The sequence below is a fragment of the Perognathus longimembris genome, chromosome 5 (assembly GCF_023159225.1).
Source record: "Perognathus longimembris pacificus isolate PPM17 chromosome 5, ASM2315922v1, whole genome shotgun sequence".
NCBI lineage: Eukaryota > Metazoa > Chordata > Mammalia > Rodentia > Heteromyidae > Perognathus > Perognathus longimembris.
The window spans coordinates 38,316,066-38,339,509 of NC_063165.1; the positions used below are offsets into that span (position 1 = coordinate 38,316,066).

Here is a 23,444-nt window from a genome sequence, read left to right on the forward strand (position 1 = left end):
AGACCTCATATTTCATTTATAAATTTAGTTTGGAGGTGTTTTTTTTTCCTTTTGTAATTATAGTACCTTTTTACCATCTAAAATGACTTATTTTTTGCATATTTGAAGGTATTTTGAGTAGTTTTACAAAGTTTAGATCAGATTATAAGTACAATGCTTCTTGGTCAATGTTACCCCTTCCTTTTTATGTAATGTAAATTGAATAAAAAGACTGTATTTTCAACTATTCAGTGGTATTTGAAATTCCAATTATTTCATATCTTTGTGTTTTTTAAATCTTCTGGTCCTGGGACTTAATCTTTGGGTCTGAATGATATTCCTGAGCTTCTATCTTCAAGGCTTGTGCTCTATCATTTGAGCCACAGCACCATTATTGCATTTTGGTTATTCTTTTTGGAGGTTCCCAGTCTTTCCTGACATACCTCAGATCTCAGCCTCTTAAGTAGCAGAGGTTACATGCATGAGCCACCTGTGTCCCAGCTTTGGAACTTTTCTTTATCAAATTCCTTAATAAATGAATGAATCACAGTCCATATCTTCTTGTTTATCTTTTTTAATTCAATTTATTTATTTTGTAAGTGCTGTGCTTTGCATTTGATATATGTGTACTCTAAAGATATCTTAATTCATCATAATTTACTCCAGCATATGTCAGTCCCTGTTCTAGACTCTGATATAAACTAGAGATGGGATTCAATGGTACTATACTTGGTACACAAAAGGCTTTGCATTTGAAATGCCCAACACCTGGAATTTGGGGGAAATTTTGGGGAAAATGCCTAAAGAGAAGATTGTGACACATATGTACAACACACAGAATGTCATCTCGCTGTAATAGGAGACAAATAGTAACTAACATGATGTGCACAATGTTAGAAGACACCAGCACAAAGGAAAATTAGAAAGCAAAGGCAGAGCTTCCTCTGGGGCTTGAATTCATGGCCTGGGCACTGTCTCTTAGCATTTTTTTTTTTTTTTTTTTGGCCAGTCCTGGGCCTTGGACTCAGGGCCCGAGCACCGTCCCTGGCTTCTTCCCGCTCAAGGCTAGCACTCTGCCACTTGAGCCACAGCGCCGCTTCTGGCCGTTTTCTGTATATGTGGTGCTGGGGAATCGAACCTAGGGCCTCGTGTATCCGAGGCAGGCACTCTTGCCACTAGGCTATATCCCCAGCCCACTTAGCATTTTTTTGATCAAGGTTGTTGCTCTACCAGTTGAACCACAGTTCTCCATCTGGCTTTTTGGTAGATAATTGGAAACATTGACTTTCCTGCCTTCTGAGTAGTTTAGGATTACAGTCATGAGCCACTGACACTCTGCTAAATACATATACCTTTTGAATGTAGACATCCAAAAAAGAATTAATGACAATGAAAGGATAGTTTATATAAAGACAAAGTTAATGACGAGATAAAATCATTACTTTGTTTTGCATAGAAAATAGAGGCTTTTTGTTTTTTTGCCAGTCCTGGGGCTTGAACTCAGGCCCTGACACTGTCCCTGGCTTCCTTTTGCTCAAGGCTAGCACTCTACCATTTGAGCCACAGCGCCACTTCTGGCTTTGTCTGTATATGTGGTGCTGAGGAATTGAATCCAGGGCTTCATACATGCTAGGCAAACACTCATAACCAACCCTAGAAACTGAGGTTTTCAGAGGGGCAGAATCAGTAAGCCAGGGGCACTGGGTTTATAACACTCTCAATTATACAGAAGAAAGTAGACGTGCGCTGGTGGCTCACTCCTGTAATGTTAGCTACTCAGGAGGCTGAGATCTGAGAATAGCTGTTGGAAGCCAGCCTGGGCAGAAAAGTTCTCCCAAGACTCTTGTCTCCAATTAATGGCTCAAAAACCAGAAGTAGAGCTGTTGCTCACATGATAGAGGCCCAGCCTTGCTTGAGCATAAAGAGGGACAGTGCCCAGGTCCTGAGTTCAAGCTCCAAAACTGACAAAAAAAAAAAAAAGAGGGCTGGGAATATGGCTTAGCTGTAGAGTGCTTGCCTAGCGTGCATGAAGCCCTGGGTTCGATTCCTCAGCACCACATATATAGAAAAAGCCAGAAGTGGCGCTGTGGCTCAAGTGGTAGAGTGCTAGCCTTGAGCAAAAAGAAGCCAGGGACAGTGCTCAGGCCCTGAGTCCAAGCACCAGGACTGGCAAAAAAAAAAAAAAGTAAGATTGGTTACTTCCTCACATCTACATTCACATTCAGTGTTTATTTATTTATTGCTGGTACTGAGGTTTGAACTTGACATTATGCCCTTGCTCAGCTGTCTTGCTCAGAATGGTGCTCTATAACTTTAGCCTTACTTCCAGTATGCTAATTTGTTGATTAATTGGATGTAGTCTCATGGGCGATTTACACTTACACACACACACACACACACAGATGGCTATCATTTTTATTTTTTGGTCAGTCACGGGCTTGAACTCTGGGTGGGCCTTGGCGCTGTCCCTGAGCTCTTCAGCTCAGGGCTAGTGCTCTACCACTTGGGCCACAGCACTTCTGGTTTTCTCTTGGTTAATTGGCTTTGAACCACAATCCTGAGATCTCAGCCTCCTGAGTAGCTAGGATTGATTACAGGTGCGTTGAGTCACCAGCCAAGCTTGGCTCTTTTTGTTGTTAGTTGGAGGGCTTGAATTTAGGGGCCGGGTGCTGTGTCTGAGCCTTTTTGTATTCAAGACTAGCAGTCTACCACTTGATCTGTAGGGCAACTTCTGACATTTGACTGATTAAAGTCTCACTGAGACTTTTTTTGCCCTAGCTGGCTTCAAACCAGGATTCTCAGATATCAGCCTCCAGAGTAGCTTGTAAATTCTTATCTTCTTTCCCCTCCCAATCTCTCCTCTTTGACTAGGAATTGAAATTTTCCAACTCACTTTCAGCCTTGTCCAGGCTTCCACAGGCTCTTTTCTCTTATATTCCCTTGCCTGCAGAAGTGATGACTTGGCTAGAAGTGATTTCAGCCACAACTGCTGGAATCATCCACAACTCTGTGGAGCTGGGGGAAAATACAGTGCTAACTCATTAATCACCTACTGCCATTCCTACTGCACTTCCCACTGCGTAGACATCAACTGGGGGATATGGTGGGCCAGGCCCTATATGCCTGGCACTGACTCTAAATACCTCATTTCCTAGACTGTCAAAGTGACCTTTGGATCATTGGCACTTCTCTGTGGATTTTGTATGCCTGGTACGGGGGCACAAGAACAGGGCCCATGTTCATGCCCAGCCTAGTCTACACAGTAGGGACTTGGTGGATGGAATTAGCCTGGCATCCAGGCTCAGCCAGGATTCTTTTGGCTCTTCCCTTTGTTTCTTATGCTGGTCTGTTTTTTGTTTTGTTTTGTTTTGCCAGTCCTGGGGCTTGAACTCAGGGCCTGAGCACTGTCCCTGGCTTCTTTTTTCTCAAGGCTAGCACTCTACTACTTGAGCTACAGAGCCACTTTCAGCTTTTTCTGTATATGTTGTACTGAGGAATCGAACCCAGGGATTCATGTATATGAAGTGAGCAATTTACCAATAGGCCATTTTCCCAGCCCACTCTTGTGCTGGTCTTGAGGCTTGAACTCAGAGCCTGGCACTATCTTTGAGCTTCTTTTGGTCAAGGCTAGCACTCTTGAGTCACAGCTCCACTTCTGTCTTTTTGCTTGTTAATTGAAGATAAGGGTCACGGGGAGTTTTCTGTCTTGGATGGCTCCAAATCAGGATCCTCAGATCTCAGCCTCTTATGTAGCTATCATTGCAGGAATGAGCCATTCATTGGAGTGGCACTTGACTTTCTCTGTCCTATGCATTAGGCCATTTTTCCAAAGGGAGTATTAAACAGTATCTACCACAATGGGAGAAGAGTAGAGGAAAGGGGAGAAAATCATTGCATTAAACAATATACATATATATAAAACCAGACTTTGTATAATGTTTTATTACAAAGAGAAAACAAGTGCAAAAACCACATGCTAAAGAAAACACTATAGTACAACTCAGTGTTGGGTGAGACAGTAGGAAAACATATGAGGGACCTCAGATTTGGACAAAACCTTGAAATGGAATCTAAAAAAAGTATTAACAAACAAAAACCTGACGAGGGACTTCAGAATAGACTGCATCTGCTGTAATGGTCACAGAACAGTGGTAACAGATGAGAAGTCCCCGCAGTTCTGCCCCAGGGCCTGCATGGAATACACACACACACACACACACACACACACTCTCTCTCTCTCTCTCTCTCTCTCTCTCTCTCTCTCTCTCTCTCTCTCTCGTCTTCATACAGAAGGGGAGATGCAGCCATATCCATCTACTTGGAAGATTAACTTGAGATGAACTTAAGAGTCTGCCTGGTGGTGACCTTGCTGACATCTTTCAGAGCCGATGGTAACAGCATAAATACCGTCCAAGGTCCAGGTTCCTTGGTGAGTGACATCTTCCGGGTCATCAGTCTCCAGCGATGGCTGCCGCTCCAACAAGATCAGCCACTCCCCGAAAGCAAGTGGCATCAAAAAGGCAGTCTGGAGCCCACATGTTCCCTTCATCTGGTATTCTGAAACCTCACTGGAGGCTCTTAATTAACACCTTGTTCCTAAAACACACATGAAATGTCTATGCTTACTAAGAGGGAAATCAAGAATCATCAAATTCCATCCTTTTAATAGCTAAGGAGAATGACTTTGCCCAAGATGCATTCTACTAGACAACCAAGAAACTCCTACTTCTATAATGCCAGTAAAATTGTCCTTAGAAAATTGTATAATCAGCCAGGTGCCAGTGGCTCACACCTATAATCCTAACTCCCCAGGAGGCTGAGTTCTGAGGATTGTGGTTCAAAGCCAGCCTGGCAGAAAAGTCCTTTTGAAACTCCAATTAACCACTCAAAATGTGGAAGTGGTGCTGGTAGAGCACTAGCCTTGAACACGAAGAGGCTCAGGGACAGCAACCAGTTCAAGACCCAGGGCCAAACCCCACTACCCCCAAAAGAAGTATAATCAAGGTTTGGGTACTGGTGGCTCACACCTGTGATACTGGCTACTCAGGAGGCTTAGATCTGAGGATGATTCAAAGCCAGCCCTGGCAGGAAAAGTCTTCTGTGAGACCCTTATATCCAATTAACCACCAGGAAACTAGAAGTCACATTATGAGTCAAAGTGGTAGGTAGAGTGCTAGTTTCAAACAATAACAACAACAACAAAAAAGGACAGGCATAGCAACTTGGCCCTGAGTTCAAGCCTCATGACTGGGAAAAAAATTGAATGCCTGTTTCTACTCTTTAGGTAAGCACTGGGTAGTTGTTACCTGTGAACACATTTGGGGCACAGCATATTGTCCTGCAGATGTGGGGGTGGAAAGGTGCAGGCAGGAAGCAGGAAGAGAGCACTGACTCTTCCTTTTTTCTCAGGCACCCAGACTTGGCCAGCATGAAACTGCAGCTGAACCCAACCATCAGTATCTGCAGGCATACTTTGTCCATGTACCACGCACCACCTGTCCCCTGGGGAAGAAGAGATTCAATGTCAACACACTGGGTTTACAAGCTAAGCTTAGACAATCCTGGCCGGTCCCTTAGTGCTCTTCTCAGGCATCAGCCCCAAAGTATTACCCTAGTATCTATATTGTTCTTTTCTAGGGAAGTGGCTTGTTCCAGATGAATTTTTTTTTTTTGGCCAGTCCTGGGCCTTGAACTCAGGGCCTGAGCTCTGGGCCTTGAACTCAGGGCCTGAGCTCTGTCCCTGGCTTCTTTTTGCTCAAGGCTAGCACTCTGCCACTTGAGCCACAGCGCCACTCTGGCCGTTTTCTGTATATGTGGTGCTGGGGAATCAAACCCAGGGCCTCATGTATACAAGGCAAGCACTCTTGCCACTAGGCCATATCCCCAGCCCCCCAGATGCAATTTTTAAGGCTCCTGAAGGAAAGGATATGTGCTCATTCCCTGACTTATAAAACTGCAACCCCGGGCTGGGGATATGGCCTAGTGGCAAGAGTGCTTGCCTCGTATACATGAAGCCCTTGGTTCGATTCCTCAGCACCACATATATAGAAAATGGCCAGAAGTGGTGCTGTGGCTCAAGTGGCAGAGTACTAGCCAGGGACAGTGCTCAAGCCCTGAGTTCAAGCCCCACAACTGGCAAAAAAAAAAAAAAAACCCAACAAAAAAAACCCTGCAACTCCTCTGTACAGCACCTTTATAGGAACAATAAAGTAAAGGTTAAAAACATACAAATTAAGACAGCTGGGCTCTGATGGCTCACTCCTGTAATCCTAGCTACTTAGTAGGCTGAGATCTGAGAATCATAGTACAAAGCCAGCCCTGACAGTAAAGTCCATGAGACTCTCACCTCTCATTAACCACCAGAAAAAAATGGAAATGGAACTGTGATTCCAAGTGGTAGAGTGCTAGCTTTGAGCAGAAGAAAAATTCAGGGATAGCACCTAGGTCCTGAGTGTCCAAGCCCCACAACTGACAACAACAAAATAAAAGCCAGGCACTTGTGGCTCACACCTGCAATCCTGGCTACTCAAGAGGCTGAGATCTGAGGATCTGTGTCCAAAGCCAACAGGGGAAGTAAAGTGTGAAATTCTCATCTCTTACTACCAGAAAACTGGAAGTGGCACTGTGGCTCAAGTGGTAGAGAGATAGCCTTGAGCTGTAGAGCTCAGGGACAGCACCCATGCCCAGAGTTCAAGTCCCATGACCAACAGCAACAAAAAATGCAACCTCTTAAGGCAAAGTAGAAGAAGCATGGCTCAAGTGGTAGAGCCAGCCTTGAGTGAATAAAGCTAAGATCAACCTCAGTACCAATAGAAAATGAAACAAAAAGCAAACATCTTATTATGGGCTATAGCACTGTGCGTGCACCTCAGTAGTAGAACACTGGATTATGTGTCAAATAGATGACATATACCAGCCTATCATACAAATATTACCACCAAAACATCAGAACACCCAGCCAGGCACTGGTGGCTCACACCTGCAATCTTAGCTATTTCAGGAAGGTTGAGATCTGAGGATAACAGCTAAAAGCCAGCACAGGCATGAAAGCCCATGAGACTGGCACAACGAAAAAAAAAATCACAACACTTTAAAAATTAAAGGGGTGCTAAATCTTTAACAGCCACTCTTGGATACTAAGTAGATTATGTTCTCAGAATTGAATTCACATTTTTTATTTATTTTTTGATCAGTTGTGAGGCTTGAACTCATTGCCTGGGCACGGTCCCTAAGCTCTTTGGCTCAAGGTTAGTGGTCTACCACTTTGAGCCACAGTGTTACTTCTACTTTTCTGATGGTTAATTGGAGACTTATAGACTGGTCTGGCTTTCAACTGTGATCCACAGATCTCAGCCTCCTGAGTAGCTAGAATTACAGGCTTGAACCAATAGTACCTGGTCAACACATGAGTTTTGTATCTATTTTATACTTAGGAAACTGGGGATTTTTTTCTTTCCCTGTGCCAGCGCTGGGACTTAAATTCAGAACCTAGGTACTAGCCCTTACCTTGTCCACTCAAGGCTGGTACTCTACCACTTCAGCCACACCTCCACTTTTAGCTTTTTGGTGGTTAATTGCAAATGAGGGTCTCACCCACTTTCCTACCTGGCCTGGCATCAAACCACAATCCTCATATCTCAGCCTTCTAGGATTATAGTTGTGAACCATTGGTTCCTGGCTACTGGGACAGTCTGAACTTGTCAGTATCACTCCTTTAATAGATGACAGGAAACCCAAAGCTCATACCTCATTGGTTGATTTTAGATCTTGCCTTTACCGTTTCTTAAAGGAGAAGTAATAAATGCATTACTATCCCTCTCAATGCCATGAACACAGAAGGATGGTTTCCAAGGTGGGATCTATAGCATTCTCACTATTTCCTGGGAAATTTTGAGAAATGCTTCTAACCCGGACTGGAATCAGAAAACACAGAATGGGGTGTAGAAATAACTAGTCAGTGAGTTGACCCCTCCAATAGCTATTAGAAGTTGGTGTTAAAAGAACTCATTTTCACACTGTATATGTGCTTGATACATTGTATATTGCATATGGGTCTACCTGACCTAGACAAGGGATGGAAAAACAGGTTGTAAGATATCACAAGAAATGTACATACTGCCCTACTATGTAACTGCACCCTCTTTGCACAACACCTTGTAAAAAAATTTATGTTCAATTAATAATTAAAAAAATATATATATATAAAAAAAGAACTCATTTTCTTATTTAATCAGAAACTCTCCAAGTGGGGCTTACCAGGTGTCTCTTTGGGTGCCTCTGTCTCCACTTCCTCCATATTCCCGACATTGGATGCAATCCGGGACCAGGAAGCCAGCATTGACTCCGGGGCAGGTGTGGTCACTACAGTGGTACTAACCTCTTCGTAGAAATTTGGGGGGTTTTGAAGGATAGCCAACTGCTCTTCAGGGACAGGCTGAACTTCAAAGGAACAAGTCCCCTCAGAATATGAGTTTTCTTGACCCATATTTTGTGTTTTTTGGCGTATGGTCTTAATCCTGGCCTCTTTTGCTGTGCTAGGAATATTCTGCAAATACTTCTAAAATATCAGAGATAATAAGAAATTAAAATGTTATTATCAGGAACTGAGCAAAGTGTGGTTCAGTCACCAAGACTATACTAAACAAACCATATGATTATTGAACAATATACTACACATTCCCCCAAATTGCTAATAGATTGTAAACACTGAGCCGGTTGCACATGCAAGTAATCCCAACCACTCAGGAGGCTGAGGAATGAAGATCATATGAGCTCATGAGATCAGCTAAGGCAATAAATCCCCATCTCAAAAATTCTTTTTGGTACCAGTAGTAGGACTTGAACTCAGGGTCTGGATTCTGTCCCTTAGCTTTCTCATTGAAGGGAGCTCTACCACTTAAGCCACAGCTCCACTTCTGCCATTCTGCTAGAACACTGGAGGTAAGAGTCTCATAGAAAATATTTTCCCTCCTGAGCTGGCTGGCTTCAAGCCTCATCTTCAGCCTCCTGAATGCCTAGGATTATATGTACAAGCTACTAATGCCTAGCCTAAATTTTAAGTGTTCTCATAATAAGTATGTTATGTATGCTAGCTTAATCTAGTAAATTCACAACATATTTAAAAATATATGGTACCAGTTAAAATACATATCCATTGATATGCTAATTTTTTGTTTGAATTGAGCTTAGGATGCTTAAGACCCAGGCTGCATTCCTCAGTACCGATACACATATACACATACACACACACACACACACACACAACAACAACAACAATAAAAACCTTCATTTTTACTACTCTTTGTAGGGCCAACAAAAGTAGCATCCTGTTCTCTCTTAGAACTAGAGGTGAAGAGAATGAAGACCCTGAGAATTCCTGTACTTATTTTCATGTTAGAATAAGTATTTAGAGTAAGAATCAAGTCTTCTTTCTACTGAGGTAGTTTTCCTTGAAATCAAGAAGTTACTCATATGGGCACCAGTGGCTCATGTCTATAATCCTAGCTGCTCAGGAGGCTGCGATCTCAGGACCTAGGTTCAAAATGAGGCCCAGTGGGAAAGTCTGTGTGAGGTATTTATCGCTAATTAAATAACAGAAAAAACCAGAAGTGGTGTTGTGGCTGAAGTGGTAGAGTGCTAGCCTTGAGCTGAAGAAGCTCATGGACAGTTTTCCAGGCCAGGCCCTGAGGTTCAAGCCTCAGGACTGGCAGAAAAAAAAAGTTACTCCCTCTGGGTGGTGGTGCCTCATGCCTGTAATTCTAGATACTCAGGAGGTTAAGTATCATGAGGATACTCATGTGGAAACGAGGGTCACAGGGGCTGGGACTATGGCCTAGAGACAAGAGTGCTTGCCTTGTATATATGAAGCCCTGGGTTCGATTCTCCAGTACCATATATAGAAAATGGCCAGAAGTGGTGCTATGACTCAAGTGGCAGACCCCGAGTCCAAAGCCCAGGACTGGCAAATAAAAAAAAAAAGAGGAAATGAGGGTCACAGTTCAAGTCCGGCTCAGGAAGGAAAAGCACATGAGACTCTTATTTCCAATTAACCACCCAGAAAACTGAAGCAGAACTGTGGGCTGTGGCTCAAGGTAGTAGAGCATTATCCTTGAACATAAAAGCTCAGGAAGAGCGAGTGGCCAGGCCCTGAGTTAAAGCCCTATGCCCAACAACAACAAAAGAAGTTACTTACCTGCTGCTCTGGATAAGCTTTCTGGCAAATTCGCTTATAAGCCTCTAATTTCTAAGACAAAAGGAAAAAAAAAATGGTTAGTAGAAGGGAGGTCCTGTTCCTTCTCCTTCTCCAGCGAGCACACCTCCCACCGGGGCCCTCACCGGTCCTTTGCTGCTGACTTTCAACTTTTGGCACCAGGCTCGCAGAGTGTCTCTGTGGAGCAAGTTGACGGGAGGGAGCTCAAGGGGTAGAGGAGGAACTGGGATTTTCTTTCTAGGTGTCGATGTCTTACTGTCTTCCTCTTTCTTGGTGGAAGATGAATCTTAAGAATGGCATAAAACAAGCAATCACTGACATTTGTGTGGCCTGAGGTTTTCAAAAGTTCAATCACAGATAATTTTCAGTCGAATTCTAATGTGCAAGGAGCTATACAATATAATTAATACCCAAAGACCATAGAACTTCCCTTCCAAGGGACAGCAAACTTAAGGCTCAAAACTCCAAAATCTCAATTCTACTTCTTAAAACTTCCCACAACTCACAGGTTATTTGATCCTTGGTGAACCATTCCATTTAGGTTGTTGAATAGGGAATCTTTGAAGTCCAAGCACTCATGTTCAGTGATATCTGGGTTCTACCTTAATTGCAGAGTGCTTGGCCAATGTGCAAAGTTCTGAGTTTCCTCTCCAGAAACACACACACACACACCATACAAATAAACTAGGTGCAAGGGTGTACAATTATCCTGTGTAAATTGCCAACAACTCTCCACAGCAGCTTTCATTCCCATGTCTTGTCAAGGTTAGCAGTATCTTAGCTTACTTTCTGACCCATGTGCTGTCAGTTTAAGCATAGGAAGGGACAGAAACAAAAAGCCGCTTGGGATTAAGTTGGGCTTCAAAGGAAAGTTCATTCAAGATACTAAAATGCAGAATGGAGATTTCTTCTTTGCTTTCAGAAAAATTCCTAATTTTTTTTTAGATGTGAGACCAAATTTGTAAACATCTTAGCTTCTTCGTTGTCAACTGATTTACCTCGTTTTCTTCCTTTCGTTGATAATACTCCCAACGATGTACTTGGTTCGTCTTCTTGCTTCAATTTCTTGGTCAAGACTGACTGAGGATAGAGGAACTGGTTAGTCACTGCTTTCTAATCTCCAGAACCTTCCCTTTCTATTTCAAGATATCAAGGTCCCAAGTAGCAGTCTGTGCAGTTGGCTGCAGTGTGCAGTTTCTTCTCAATAATGTTTTTTTTGTTTGTTTGTTTGCTGGTCCCTCCATCTTAAACTCAGGGCCTGGTTGCTTTTCCTTAGCATAGTCACTCAAGGCTGGTGCTCTAATCCTTGAGACATGGTTCCACTTCTAGATTTTTGCTGTTTAACTAGAGATTAATCTCCAGTTAAACTTAGATTTTCCTGCCTACACCAGCTTCAAACCATGATCCTCAGATCTCAGCCTCCTGAATAGCTAAGAATACAGTTATGAGCCACTAATGTCATCCCCATTCCTTTATTCTTGATCTCGTACAAATAAATCATTTTCTCACATATTGACTGTTCTTAGCATGAAGAATACCACCAATCTTGGAGGCTGGGAATGTGGCTTAATGGTACACAGTCCTTGCCTGGCATGCCGGAAGTGGCACTGTGTCAAGTGGTAGAATGCTAGCATTGAGAACAGAGAGGCTCAGGGAGAGAGCCCAGGCCCTGAGTTTAAGACCCAGGACTGGCAAAACAAAACAAAACAAAACAAAAAACAAAAAAAATGCCACCCATATTACTTCATTGATTGTTTGCTTGTTTTGTTTTTGTTGCCAATCCTGGGGCTTGAGACTCAGGGCCTGAGCACTGTCCCTGGCCTCTTTTTGCTCAAGGCTAGCAACTCTACCACTTGAGCCACAGCACCACTTCTGGCTTTTTCTGTTTATGTAGTGCTGAGGAATTGAACCCAGGGCTTTGTGCATGCTAGGCAAGCACTCTACCACTCCCATTCCCAGCCCCTTACTTTATTGTTGCTCTCTCTTGCCAAGCTCATGTTTTCCAAAATCATGACATACAGTCAGCTGGGATTTCTATGAGTCCCAGGATACTTTTGCTTACAGTCTTAAACCTGAGTCCTGGCATCACAGCTTTGATTCAAGTTGTTATGCCAAGGAGCCTTTCTATCCCTTCAAGACAAGTGAAATCTCATTCCTAACCCTAGACAACTGTACTTGTAATCTGATTAAAGCCTGAGAATCCACTGATCAGATAATCCCTTACCTTCAAGAGTGGTATTTTCCCCCCCTTGTGCTGTAGATGTTCAGTCCATTACCTCATTGCAGTAAAAGGAACCAAGGGGTAATGGGACAAAGTTGTTTCTGACAGAGGAATAAATATGTATTAGGCCTCTCTTTTAGAATGTAGGCCTAGTTGGCTCACACCTTTAGCTACTCAGGAAACAGATCTGAGGATCAAGGTTCAAAGCCAGCAGCTCCAGCAGAAAAATTCATGGCATTCTTTTTTTTTTGGTGGGGGGGGGGGGTGGGGGGAGTCGTGGGGCTTAATCTCAGGGCCTGGGCACTATTTACTGAAAATGTTCACACAAGGTTAGCACTCACTACTTCCAGCCATAGAGCCACTTCCAGTTTTCTGGTGGTTAACTGGAGATAAGAAATCTCTCTTCCTAGGCTGGCTTCCAATCCTGATCCTCTATCTCAGCTTCTGAGTAGCTAGGATTACACAAAGTATAAGCCACCAGCACCCAGCTTGTGGGACTCATCTCCAATTAAGCAGCCACAGGACAAAAATGTAGCTATTGTTATATTACACTATGGCTCCAATGGGAGAACATCATTGAGCAAAAAAGCTTACTTATGTAAGTGACACCAGAGTGCAGGCCTGAGTTCCAGCCCTAGTACAGGAACAAAATAAACCAGTAAAAGTTACTAGTAACAAAGGTCTTCACTTCACACCCCAAGGGTAAGGAAAAACAAATTAAGGGGAATTTAAACACAAACAAAATCTCTGGTCCAAGAATCCTGAAGCTCAGCCCCATTCCACCACCCCTCAGGAGCTGGGAATGAGTCAGATTAACATATGTGTGGCACTTTTACATCTCTATCCCAGTTTCACATTTATATTTAAACATTACATTTCCATAATCCTCTCACCAAGCCTTTGCTTTTGTGTCTCAATCGGTCCTTAAAATTAAAAAAACAAAGGTAAAAATGGCTAGTTCTAGGAAAGAGGCTTGGAGAGCGCTTGTTTGCCGGGTGTAGTTGGGTGTCTGCTTTGCTTTCCATCTACGCCTGGTTCCTTAGGTATGAGAATCCTGGTTTGAGGCTTGTATTCTTACAGTTTTGGGTATGTAGCCCCAGCTCAACCACCTCTTCCAAAAAGCTCATCCCAGTGACCCCAGTGGCTCGCTCCTGTAATCCCAGCTACTCAGGAGGCTCAGATTTGAGGGTTGAGATTCTTGTCAGACTTGGCAGGATGAAAAGACTTGAGGCTTATCTCCAATTAACTACCAAGATTTTGGAAATGGAGCTGTGGTTCCAGTGATAGGGCACCAGCCTTGTGTGAAAAGGCTAAAGGACAGCATGCAAGCCCTGAGTTCAAGCTCCAGTATTGGCAAAAACAAAAGCCGCAGCAAGGGGGGGGGGGGGAAGAAGTGAAGCTGTGGCTCAAGTGGTAGAGCACTAACCTTAAGACAGAGCCCAAGCCCTGAGTTCAAGGCCCAAGACCCACACAACAATCAAAACAAACAACAAAAACCCACAAGGCATTCCTTCAAAATCACAAGAGCAACCACCACAGCAGAGACCCTGGTTTTCGTGTTTTCTCTGCCCTATCTGAGGTATCTTGAGGTGTTTTTTTTTTTTTTTTTTTTTTTTTGAGGGAGGTGGCGGAGATGGAATGTTGGGAATGAAAACCAGGGCCTTGTGCAGGCCAGGCAGGAGCTCAACCCATGAGCCACCTTGCCAGCAACATATCCTCCCCCCAGCACCACCCTATGGAAGGATCTAGTGTGCATAGGAGCAGAGACCGACCAGAAGACCCACGAAGACAGAGAACAACCCAACCACACCGCACTTACCTCCATGCTCCTGCTGTTCTCCATGCTCAACCAAGACGTCGGAAGGGTTAAAAAGGTCTCTCGGCTCCCAAATGGCCCCGGGCCTAAGAGCGTCCTTAGAAAACTCTCCTTCCACTTCCTGTGCTCCGAGGCCTCTGGTCCTCCCCTCCGCCTAAGCCGCCCCCTCCGCCCTCTCCCTCCCCCGCCCTCTCCCTCCCCCGCCCACACAGCTCTGGCCTTGTAGAATTCGGTGCCGCCTCCTCACCAGGCGACCGTTTTAGGGTTGAAGTTTTAAAACCATTCTGGGCCCTTTTCTGTGAACTTCTTCAACTTTTATCTAAGGTGTGTGGTTCAACAGGACGGTGGGAGGTTGAAAACTTGCAGAATATGTCTAAAGGAAAAAGGAAAAGTTGTTGGAGATTTCTGAACAGGGCCTAGTCCTGGGAGAGAATTTGATGGTGAACTTCTGGAAACCATAAGATTCACGTTCTTTTGTACTTGGAGTATTCCATTTATGAAGTGAATTCCAGATTAAATCATTTCGTTATCTATCTGCCTGTCTGTCTTTCTGTCTACGCTGGTGCTCTACCACTTGAGCCACATATCCACATCCAATTTTTTGCTGCTCAATTAGGGATAAAAAGCTCAGGGACTTTCTTGCCTGGGATGGCTTGGAATTCAAACCCGAAATCTCGGGCTCTTTAATCAGTTTATAGTGCAGGATATGGAACCCAGGACTAGTGCAGAGCTCTAGCATTCACCCAGGAAACAATTATTTTAACTTTTGCACTGATAATTTTTGTGTGTGTGCCAGTCCTGGGACCTGAACTCTGGGCACTGTCCCTGAGCTTCTTTTGCTGAAGGCTAGCATTCTACTGCTTGAGCTACAGCACCACTTCCAGCATTTTCGGTTTATGTGGTACTGAGGAACTGAACTCAGGGTTTCATACAAACCAGATAAGCACTCTATCTGTAAGCCCTATTCCCAGAGCTGACTTTTTTTTTTTTTTTTTTGTCGTGGGGCTTGAACTCCGGGTCTGGGCGCTGTCCCTGAGTTCTTCTGCTCAAGGCTAACGCTCTGCCATTTGACCCACAGCTCCATTTTCCGTTTTCTGGTGGTTAGTTGGAAGTAAGAGTCTCACAGACTTTCCTGCCTAGGCTGGCTTTGAAATGAGATCCTCAGATCTCAGCCTCCTAAGTAGCTAAGATTATGTGCATGAGCCAGTGGTGCCTGGCTTTGACAATAATCCTTATCTGCTGACTATTCCAAGTCTTTAGTCTTATTTATATGCCAAATTCTATTTTTAAAACTCAGTTATCAGTTGTCATTATTACCTATATTGCAGATAACTAAAATGTGTGTAAACTTTCATTGGTTACTTGCTTGAATGCACTGGTAGGATCAAATCTACCAATTCTTTTTTTTTTTTTTGGCCAGTCCTGGGCCTTGGACTCAGGGCCTGAGCACTGTCCCTGGCTTCTTCCCGCTCAAGGCTAGCACTCCGCCACTTGAGCCACAGCGCCGCTTCTGGCCATTTTCTGTATATGTGGTGCTGGGGAATCGAACCTAGAGCGTCGTGTATCCGAGGCAGGCACTCTTGCCACTAGGCTATATCCCCAGCCCCAAATCTACCAATTCTAAATGTGTTCAAGATCTTCTCCTATAGTAAACAGGAATTTGAAAAATTCAATAGAGCACTCCTACTAGCAAGTTAGTAAGGATCCTGAAATTGAATAGATTTTCCTGTGTTTAGAAGCAGTAGTTTGTGGATTAAAACCAGATTTTCTTACCTCATAGAGGTGTGGTCTACCATGCCTAATCTCTTCACCTGGCAGGCACCTACAGGATTCAGAGTTCAAGGAATCTGGGCACTGGTGGCTCAAACCTGTAATCCTAGCTACACAGGAACTAGGGTCTGAGAATCCAGATTTGAAGCCAGCCTGGGAAGAAAAATCTGTAAGACTTTTTTTTTTTTTTTTTTTTTTTTTTTGCCAGTCCTAGGCCTTGGGACTCAGGCCTGAGCACTGTCCCTGGTTTCTTTTGGCTCAAGGCTAGCACTCTACCACAGCGCCACTTCTGGCTTTTTCTATAGATGTGGTGCCGGGGAATGGAACCTGGGTGTTCATGTATGGGAAGCAAGCACTCTACCACTAGGCGGCATTCCCAGCCCCCTGTGAGACTTTTATCTCCAATTAACCACCCCAAAACTAAAAGCAGTGGCCAGGCCCTAAGTTCAGGGCCAGCAACTGCCCCTCACTGCCCCCCCCTCAAAGTTCAAAGGTAGTCTGGGCTGAAAACTAAAACCTTTTTTTCCCCCCAAAAGTATCAAGGAAGCCAGACGGTATTGCTGTTAATTCTAAATATTCGGGAGTGTGAGATATGAAGATCAAGGTTGGCAGCCAGGTCTGCTAGGCTCATAGATGAGATTATTAGTGCCAATTGACCACCAAAAAGCTGGAACTGGAGTGAACAAATGCAGCAGTGGTACTCAGTAGACACTATGTTGAAAATAAACTATAATTTGTGGGTGGTGATGGAAGGGAAAAACACTGGGAGAGAACAAAAGAATGGGATAGTATCATCTAAAAAGAAATGTACTCCTTACCTGACTTAGGTAACTGTCATTCCTCTGCATGTCACCTTTATAATAATTTGACTTTAAAAAAAAAATAAGGCTGTAACTGGAGGAGGTGTTGCTGAAGTGGTAGAGCTCATCCTTAAGCAAAATTATTGGTGGAGAAAGATGGAGTTCAAGCCCCAGTAGTGGCACAAAGGAAAGAAAGAAGGAAGGAAGGAGAACACTAGAAAATGAATGAATGAGAGCAAGAAAAGAATGAAGGGAAGAAAGGAAGAAAGAAAAGAAGGAAGGAAGAAAAGAAAGGAAGGGAAGAAAAGAGGAAGGACTGGATGGACACTAATTTTTCTGGACCCAGCAAGGCTTAGGGCACACACTTAAGAAAGTATTGCACCAACCATTAAAAAAATGAGCTAGGGGCTGGGAATATGGCTTAGCGGTAAAGTACTTGCCTAGCATGCATGAAGCCCTGGGTTTGATTCCTCAGCACCACATGAACAGAAAAAGCCAGAAGTGGTGCTGTGGCTTAAGAGGTAAAATGCTAGCCCATGTGCAAAAAGAAGCCAGGGTCCCTTACACTATTTCTCTCTTCCTCTCTTTCTTTTTCTCTTCTCCTTTCCCCTCAGTCTCCACATACCTCCATCTTGTGCAAGCTGGCAGTTTCCTCTCCCCCCCAATAAACTCCTTTCTTCCTGGAAAAAAAAGAAAAAGCCAGGGACAGTGCTCAGGCCCAGAGTCCAAAGCCCCAGGAGTGGTAACAAAACAAAACAAACAAAACCTAGGGCATATGCCTATAATCCTAGCTACTCTGGACGCTGATATCTGAGGATCCAGGTTTAAAGCCAGCCAGTCCAGGAAAGAAAGTCCATGAGACTCATCTCCAATAAACCACCAGAAAACCAGATGTGGTGCTGTGGCTGAAGCGGTAGATCACTAGCCTTGAGCTGAAGAGCTCAGGGACAGCGCCCAGGCCCAGAGTCAAAACCAGTCCCATGAGACCAACAAAAAAAATGAATTAGCATTCATTAGGAATGAAGGGAGGGTACAGAACTCAAGAAAAAGAGGTGAAAGTGCAGGAGTAGGAGTGGAGCTCACTGGACACTGATGAAATGCAAACTATACTACTTGTGTGTGTACATGGGAAGGAGGAACTGGGAGAGAATAAGGGGCCAAAAGACACTGTACAAAAGAAAATGTACTATTACCTGACTCATATAATTGTATTCCCTCCCTATATTACCTCTATAATAACAATAACGCCAATTAATTTAAAAAAAGAATTAGCTGCATTCTAAATGCAAAATTAATTAGTAAAATTCAATTCAAAACATTTATTCAGGGGCTGGAAATATGGCCTAGTGGTAAAGTGCTCCCCTCATATGCATGAAGCCCTGGGTTCAATTCCTCAGCAACACATATATAGAAAAAGGCGGAAGTGGCGCTTGGCTCAAGTGGTAGAGTGCTAGCCTGAGCAAAAAGAAGCCATGGACAGTGCCCAGGCCCTGAGTTCAAGCCCCAGGACTGGCAAAAAACAAAACAAAACATTTATTCAGGGGCTGGGAATATGGCCTAGTGGCTAGAGTGCTTGCCTCTTATACATGAAGCCCTGAGTTCAATACTCAGCACCACATATACAGAAAATGACCAGAAGTGATGCTGTGGTTCAAGTGGCAGAGTGCTAGCCTTGAGCAAAAAGAAGCCAGGGACAGTGCTCAGGCCCTGAGCTCAAGGCCCAAGAATGGCAAAAAAAAAAAAAAAAAAAAAAAAACAAATATCGGGCAGTGATGACTTATGTCTGTAATCTTAGCTACTGATGAGACTGAAATTTGAAGATCACAGTTCAAAGCCAGCCTGGGCAATTTAGTCCATGAGATTTATTTCCATGTAACCAGTAAAAGCCCAAAGAGATGCTGTGACTCAAGAGGTAGAGAGCTAACCTTGAGAGAAAAAGCCAAACTAGAGTTTAAGCCCCCCCCCCCTCCTTTTTTTTTTTTTTTTAAACCAGTCCTGGGGCTTGAACTTAGGGCCTGAGCATTGCCCCTGGCTTCTTTTGGTTCAAGACCAGCGCTCTACCACTTGAGCCACAGCACCACTTTTGGCCCTTTCTATGTACATGGTACTGAGGAATTGAACCCAGGGCTTCATGTATATGAGGCAAGCACTCTACCTCTAGGCCATATTCCCAGCCCAAGGCCCTTTGTTTAAGCCCCAGAACTTGCAAAGGTGCATGTGCATGTACACACACACACACACACACACACACACACACACACACACACACACAGTTAAAGTCAAATACTATTTGAACACAACTGGAAATAATATTACTGAGGTCTTGAACTAAACAAAAGACTAGTATCTTTCTACTGGGCTTATTGACGTTCCGAAATTTATATACAGTCTTGGGGAAAGTACAGTTAATTAAGGTTTTTACATTCTCAAAAGCAGAAAATTAAGTAAAATAGGAGTAATTACGTTGGGGTTTTGTTTTTTCTCTCTTTAGAGTGGGATAACTAGTACAGTTATACTTGCTTACTTTGCTTGCTCAAGGCTAGTGCTCTACCACTGGAGTCTCATCACCAGACCGTTATTACAGTTTTGTGTGGAGGATTTCTTACAAAAATTTAGTAGTTGAAAAAAAAAACAGAAAGTACCAGTGTCTCATGCCTGTAATCCTACCTACTTAGGAGGGGAAGATCTGAGAATTGTGGTTCAAAGCCAGCCCAGTCAGGAAAGTTCATGAGACTCTGATCTCCAATATCACAGAAAAAGCCAGAAGTAGTGCTGTAGCTCAAGTGGTAGATTGAAGCCTTGAGCAAAAGGAGCATAGGGACAGTGCCCAGGCCCTGAGTTCAAAGCCCCCAGGACTGGAAAAAAATATCCTGCTAACTGTTCTGTGATATTATTCTAATGTGTAAAGTTTTTAACCTACCCTCAACTTAAGGACTGTTTATAATAGAATCTCTTGTTTCATTATTGAATAAAAAATGTATAGAGTGCTATTATGCACTTAGCATAAGACAATGCAGGACAAAAGCAGACAAGGACATTGCCCTCCAGGGTTTCCCCTCTGGTAGGGAGGATGAATGACAAAGGGTATCATTGGCTAATGATATAAGCAAATGTTCTCTTGTGAGGCTTTAAAATATATTTATTAGAAGAGAAGAGAGGAAGTTAAGAGAGGGTAATGGGGTGAATATGATCAAAATACATTAAATGAATTTATGAAAATATCACAGTGAAACCCATTATGTTGTATAATGAATGCATGCTAATAAAAACAATTTAACAAAAAACAAAACATCCTTATTTACATGTATATAATCAAAACTGTTCAATTGTGATACTTGGAAGACAAGAAATCTCTTAGTAAGTTCTCTTTATTTCCCCTCCCATCCTGATGCTTGAACTCAGGGCCTCGGCTTTTTAAAATTTTTATTTTTTTTGCCAGTCCTGGGCCGTGGACTCAGGGCCTGAGTACTGTCCCTGGCTTCTTCTTTGTTTTGCTCAGGGATAGCACTCTGCCACTTGAGCCACAGTGCTACTTCTGGCCGTTTTCTACATACGTGGTGCTGGGGAATCAAACCTAGGGCCTCATGTATATGAAGCAAGCAATCTTCCACTAGGCCATATTCCCAGCCCAAGGAGCTGGGCTTTTGTGCTCAAGGCTAGTGTTGTACCACTTGAGCCATAACTCCACTTCCAGGTTTTTGGTAGTTGTTGGTGATAAGAGTCTCACAGACTTTCCTGCCCTGGCTAGTTTGGAACCTCTATTCTGGGATCTCAGCCTCCTGAATAGCTAGGATTACAGGTGTGTGCCAAGCAGCTGGGCTTGTTTGTTTTCCAGGGAAATCTCCTGTCCACCACCCCCCCCACACCCACCCCCTCAAGGCACCTGGACAGTTTCTCCTATTCATGCCTCTCAGATGCAGCATTTGTTAGTGCTGTTGGGATGGGATCTCACTAACTTTTTTTTGAAGAGGCTAAAAAGTGGCCAGGTGCTGGTTCACACCTGTAATCCTAGCTACTCCCTGAGTCTGAGATCTGAACATTTCTGTTGGAAACCAGCCTGGACAGATATAGCCCAGAAGACTCTTATTTCCAATTAACCAGCAATAAGCTGGAGATGGGGGTGCGGTTCAAGTGGTAAGTGCCCTCCTTGAGTAGAACAGGTACAAGCACACACCCTACACAGCAAGGTGAATAATTAGAACAATAACCTCTCTCTCTTGCGCTCTCTCTCCCCCCCCTCCTCCCCCTCCCCCTCCCCCTCCTCCTCCTCCTCTCCATGTTTCAGACCAGCCTTCAAGCCTGGGGCATTCAGGACAAACCTTCACCCCACCTCCATCCCCCCCAGCCCCAAACCCTTTAGGCTTCACCCCCAATTAGCTTCACCTAGCTTCCTGTTAATTGTGCTCAGGGGAACTATTCTTTGCTTATCAGGTTTCTCTAGCTGGCCCAGGGTCCAGCTAAATGCCAAAATAATTGTGTGTCCTGGGGCCATCATTAACACATGTAAAGTTTGGTCTACTTTTTATAGGCTGAAAAATCTAAGAAAAGACTTAAGTGGACAATTAGAAAATTAGAAAAAAGTGGCCATTTCTCCTTACAGGCTGATAGGGCTCTAAGTGAGGCCACAGGCCTAACCAGTGAGCTTCATTTCAGCCCCAATTCTTGTTGACACCCCCCTCTTGTTTGTGCTAGTATTGGGGCTAAACTCTGCCTCACAACTTCCACTTGGCTTTTTTGCTCTACCACTTGGACCACAATTCCCCCTCCCTACCCCTCTCTCTTTTGTTAATTGAAGATAAACCTTTAAGACTTTCCTGTAAGGTCTGGCTTTGAGATTTTAGGCCTCCTGGGCATCTTAGATTACAGACATGAACCTTTGGCATCTAGCTCTCTAGTTCCTTCCTATGACACTCTCATAGTGACTACAGGTGATAGAACTTCTATGCAGGCTATATGCCTTATTTATTTATTTTTATCACTGGCTAGTGCTCTACCACTTTGAGCCATAGCTCTACTTCCGGTTTTTGAGTGGTTAATCAGAGATAAGAGTTTTTACATGCTTTCCTGCTAAGGTTGACTTTTTAAAAATATAATTAATTAATTTATTGTTATTATAAAGTGTGCAGAGAGGGATTACAATTACATGTGTCACATAATAAGTGCATTTCCTTTTGGACAGTGTCTTCTGTTCCCTCACAAGGCTGGCTTTGAAGCACCATCCTTAGAGCTCAACCTCCTGATTATTACAGGATTACAGGTAGGAGCCACCCGCACCCAGCTCCTAGTTTATTTACTTGGGATAGATTCAAATTCTTTTTCTTTTCTGTCAGTTTTTGTTGTTTAGATAAGGTCTTGCTATGTAGCCCAGCCTGGCCTCAAAAATCACCATCCTCCTACCTCAGTTTTTCTCGTGCTGAGATTACGGGTCTGCATCACCATTTGGGGCACCTCCCAAGAGTTGCTTTTTCCCAACCACTCTCCCCATCAGGCCTGTTGTGCAAGGCTGTGTCCTCTCTTTCTAGGAGACTCACTTTACACATGAGTGGAGCTCCCCGGAGTCCTTTCAGCTCTAGCATGGCAGCGATTTGAGGAATAAAGAACATGATGAGATGAAGGCTCTTTATGTCCATAACTATCTAGAGATTTTAGGAGTGAGAGTTTATAAAAAGCAGCCTAATTTAATTCTGCAGCTTGTTTGCATTTTTTGCTCAAAGCCTTTAACTCTTGTTAAATATAATTTCACTTTCTTCTGGCTGAAAATTTTAACCGACACTGGAATAAGGTGGCTTTTATGATAAGAATTGCTCTCCTCCTGAGTTAGAAGCATAACCATGCATAGAACAGTAAGACAAACTTAAATAAGAGTGATTACTAAATAACTGTGGCTTCAAAGAGAAGACAGGCAATAATGTTTTTGCATTCATACCAGCTTGCCTTTCATCTGAGCATCTCAAAGCAAACCAAAATGGAACTGATGCTGTGTTATGGTTGAAAATTACAACTGTGCAATTTCCTTATTCCTAAGGGGTTCCCTCTCAAAAACGATGCGGAGTTAAAGCATCTCTCGAATTCAATGCGGACTGATATTGAACACAGGCTTTTTTCTCCCCCATTTCCTACCCCTGTTATTTCAACTTCAAGTTACCAAGGTATGATGGCCCATGTTTTGTGGTTTGAAAGTGTATGCTGTCTGTGGAAAAACACAACATGTCAGTGGGTAGAAGAGCAACTTCTCAGTTTTTCTGTTTGTGATGGAAACATGGAGAGAAAGATGGGTCAAGTATACTTGCTACCATGTGTGAGAACCTGGTTTGATCCCCAGCACTATAAAAAAAAGAAAGAAAGAAAAAGAAAGGGGAAAGAAAAGAAAATAAGAATGCGAGATAAGATTTTGTTATACTAGTATGTACTATAGACAGATAATCATTTGATAAATGCTTTTTATATCCATATAAGAAGTAAATGTGCAGGGCTTTTGTGGCTCACACTTGGAATTATAGCTACTCAGGAGGGTGAGATGTGAGGATTGCAGTTTGAAGCCAAATCCAGGCAGAAAACTCTGAGACTTTTATCTCTAATTAGCCTGCAAAAATCTGGAAGTGAAGGTATGGCTCAAGTGGTAGAGTGCCACCCTTGAGTGAACAAGTT

At 43.4% G+C, this 23,444-nt stretch overlaps 2 protein-coding genes across 2 annotated transcripts in view; both read right to left on the reverse strand.

Annotated features, from left to right (window-relative positions):
• Nucleotides 1-4,528, reverse strand: part of Dppa2 (developmental pluripotency associated 2) — a 17,289-nt gene extending 12,761 nt beyond the window's left edge. The window contains exons 1-2 of the mRNA XM_048345813.1: nt 4,354-4,528; nt 709-779 (exon numbers count right to left, since the gene is read on the reverse strand). Of these exons, the coding sequence (XP_048201770.1) occupies nt 709-779; nt 4,354-4,528 (246 nt within the window). The remainder of the gene's footprint in view (nt 1-708; nt 780-4,353) is intronic.
• Nucleotides 4,529-22,959, reverse strand: Dppa4 (developmental pluripotency associated 4). Its single transcript, XM_048345814.1, has 8 exons — nt 22,942-22,959; nt 22,328-22,432; nt 11,188-11,269; nt 10,315-10,475; nt 10,172-10,222; nt 8,236-8,536; nt 5,286-5,481; nt 4,529-4,575 (listed from the first exon to the last, which is right to left on the reverse strand). Exons 1-8 carry the CDS (start codon nt 22,957-22,959, stop codon nt 4,545-4,547), a joined length of 945 nt encoding a protein of 314 aa, XP_048201771.1. The 3' UTR covers nt 4,529-4,544.
• Between the last annotated feature and the right edge of the window lie 485 nt (nt 22,960-23,444).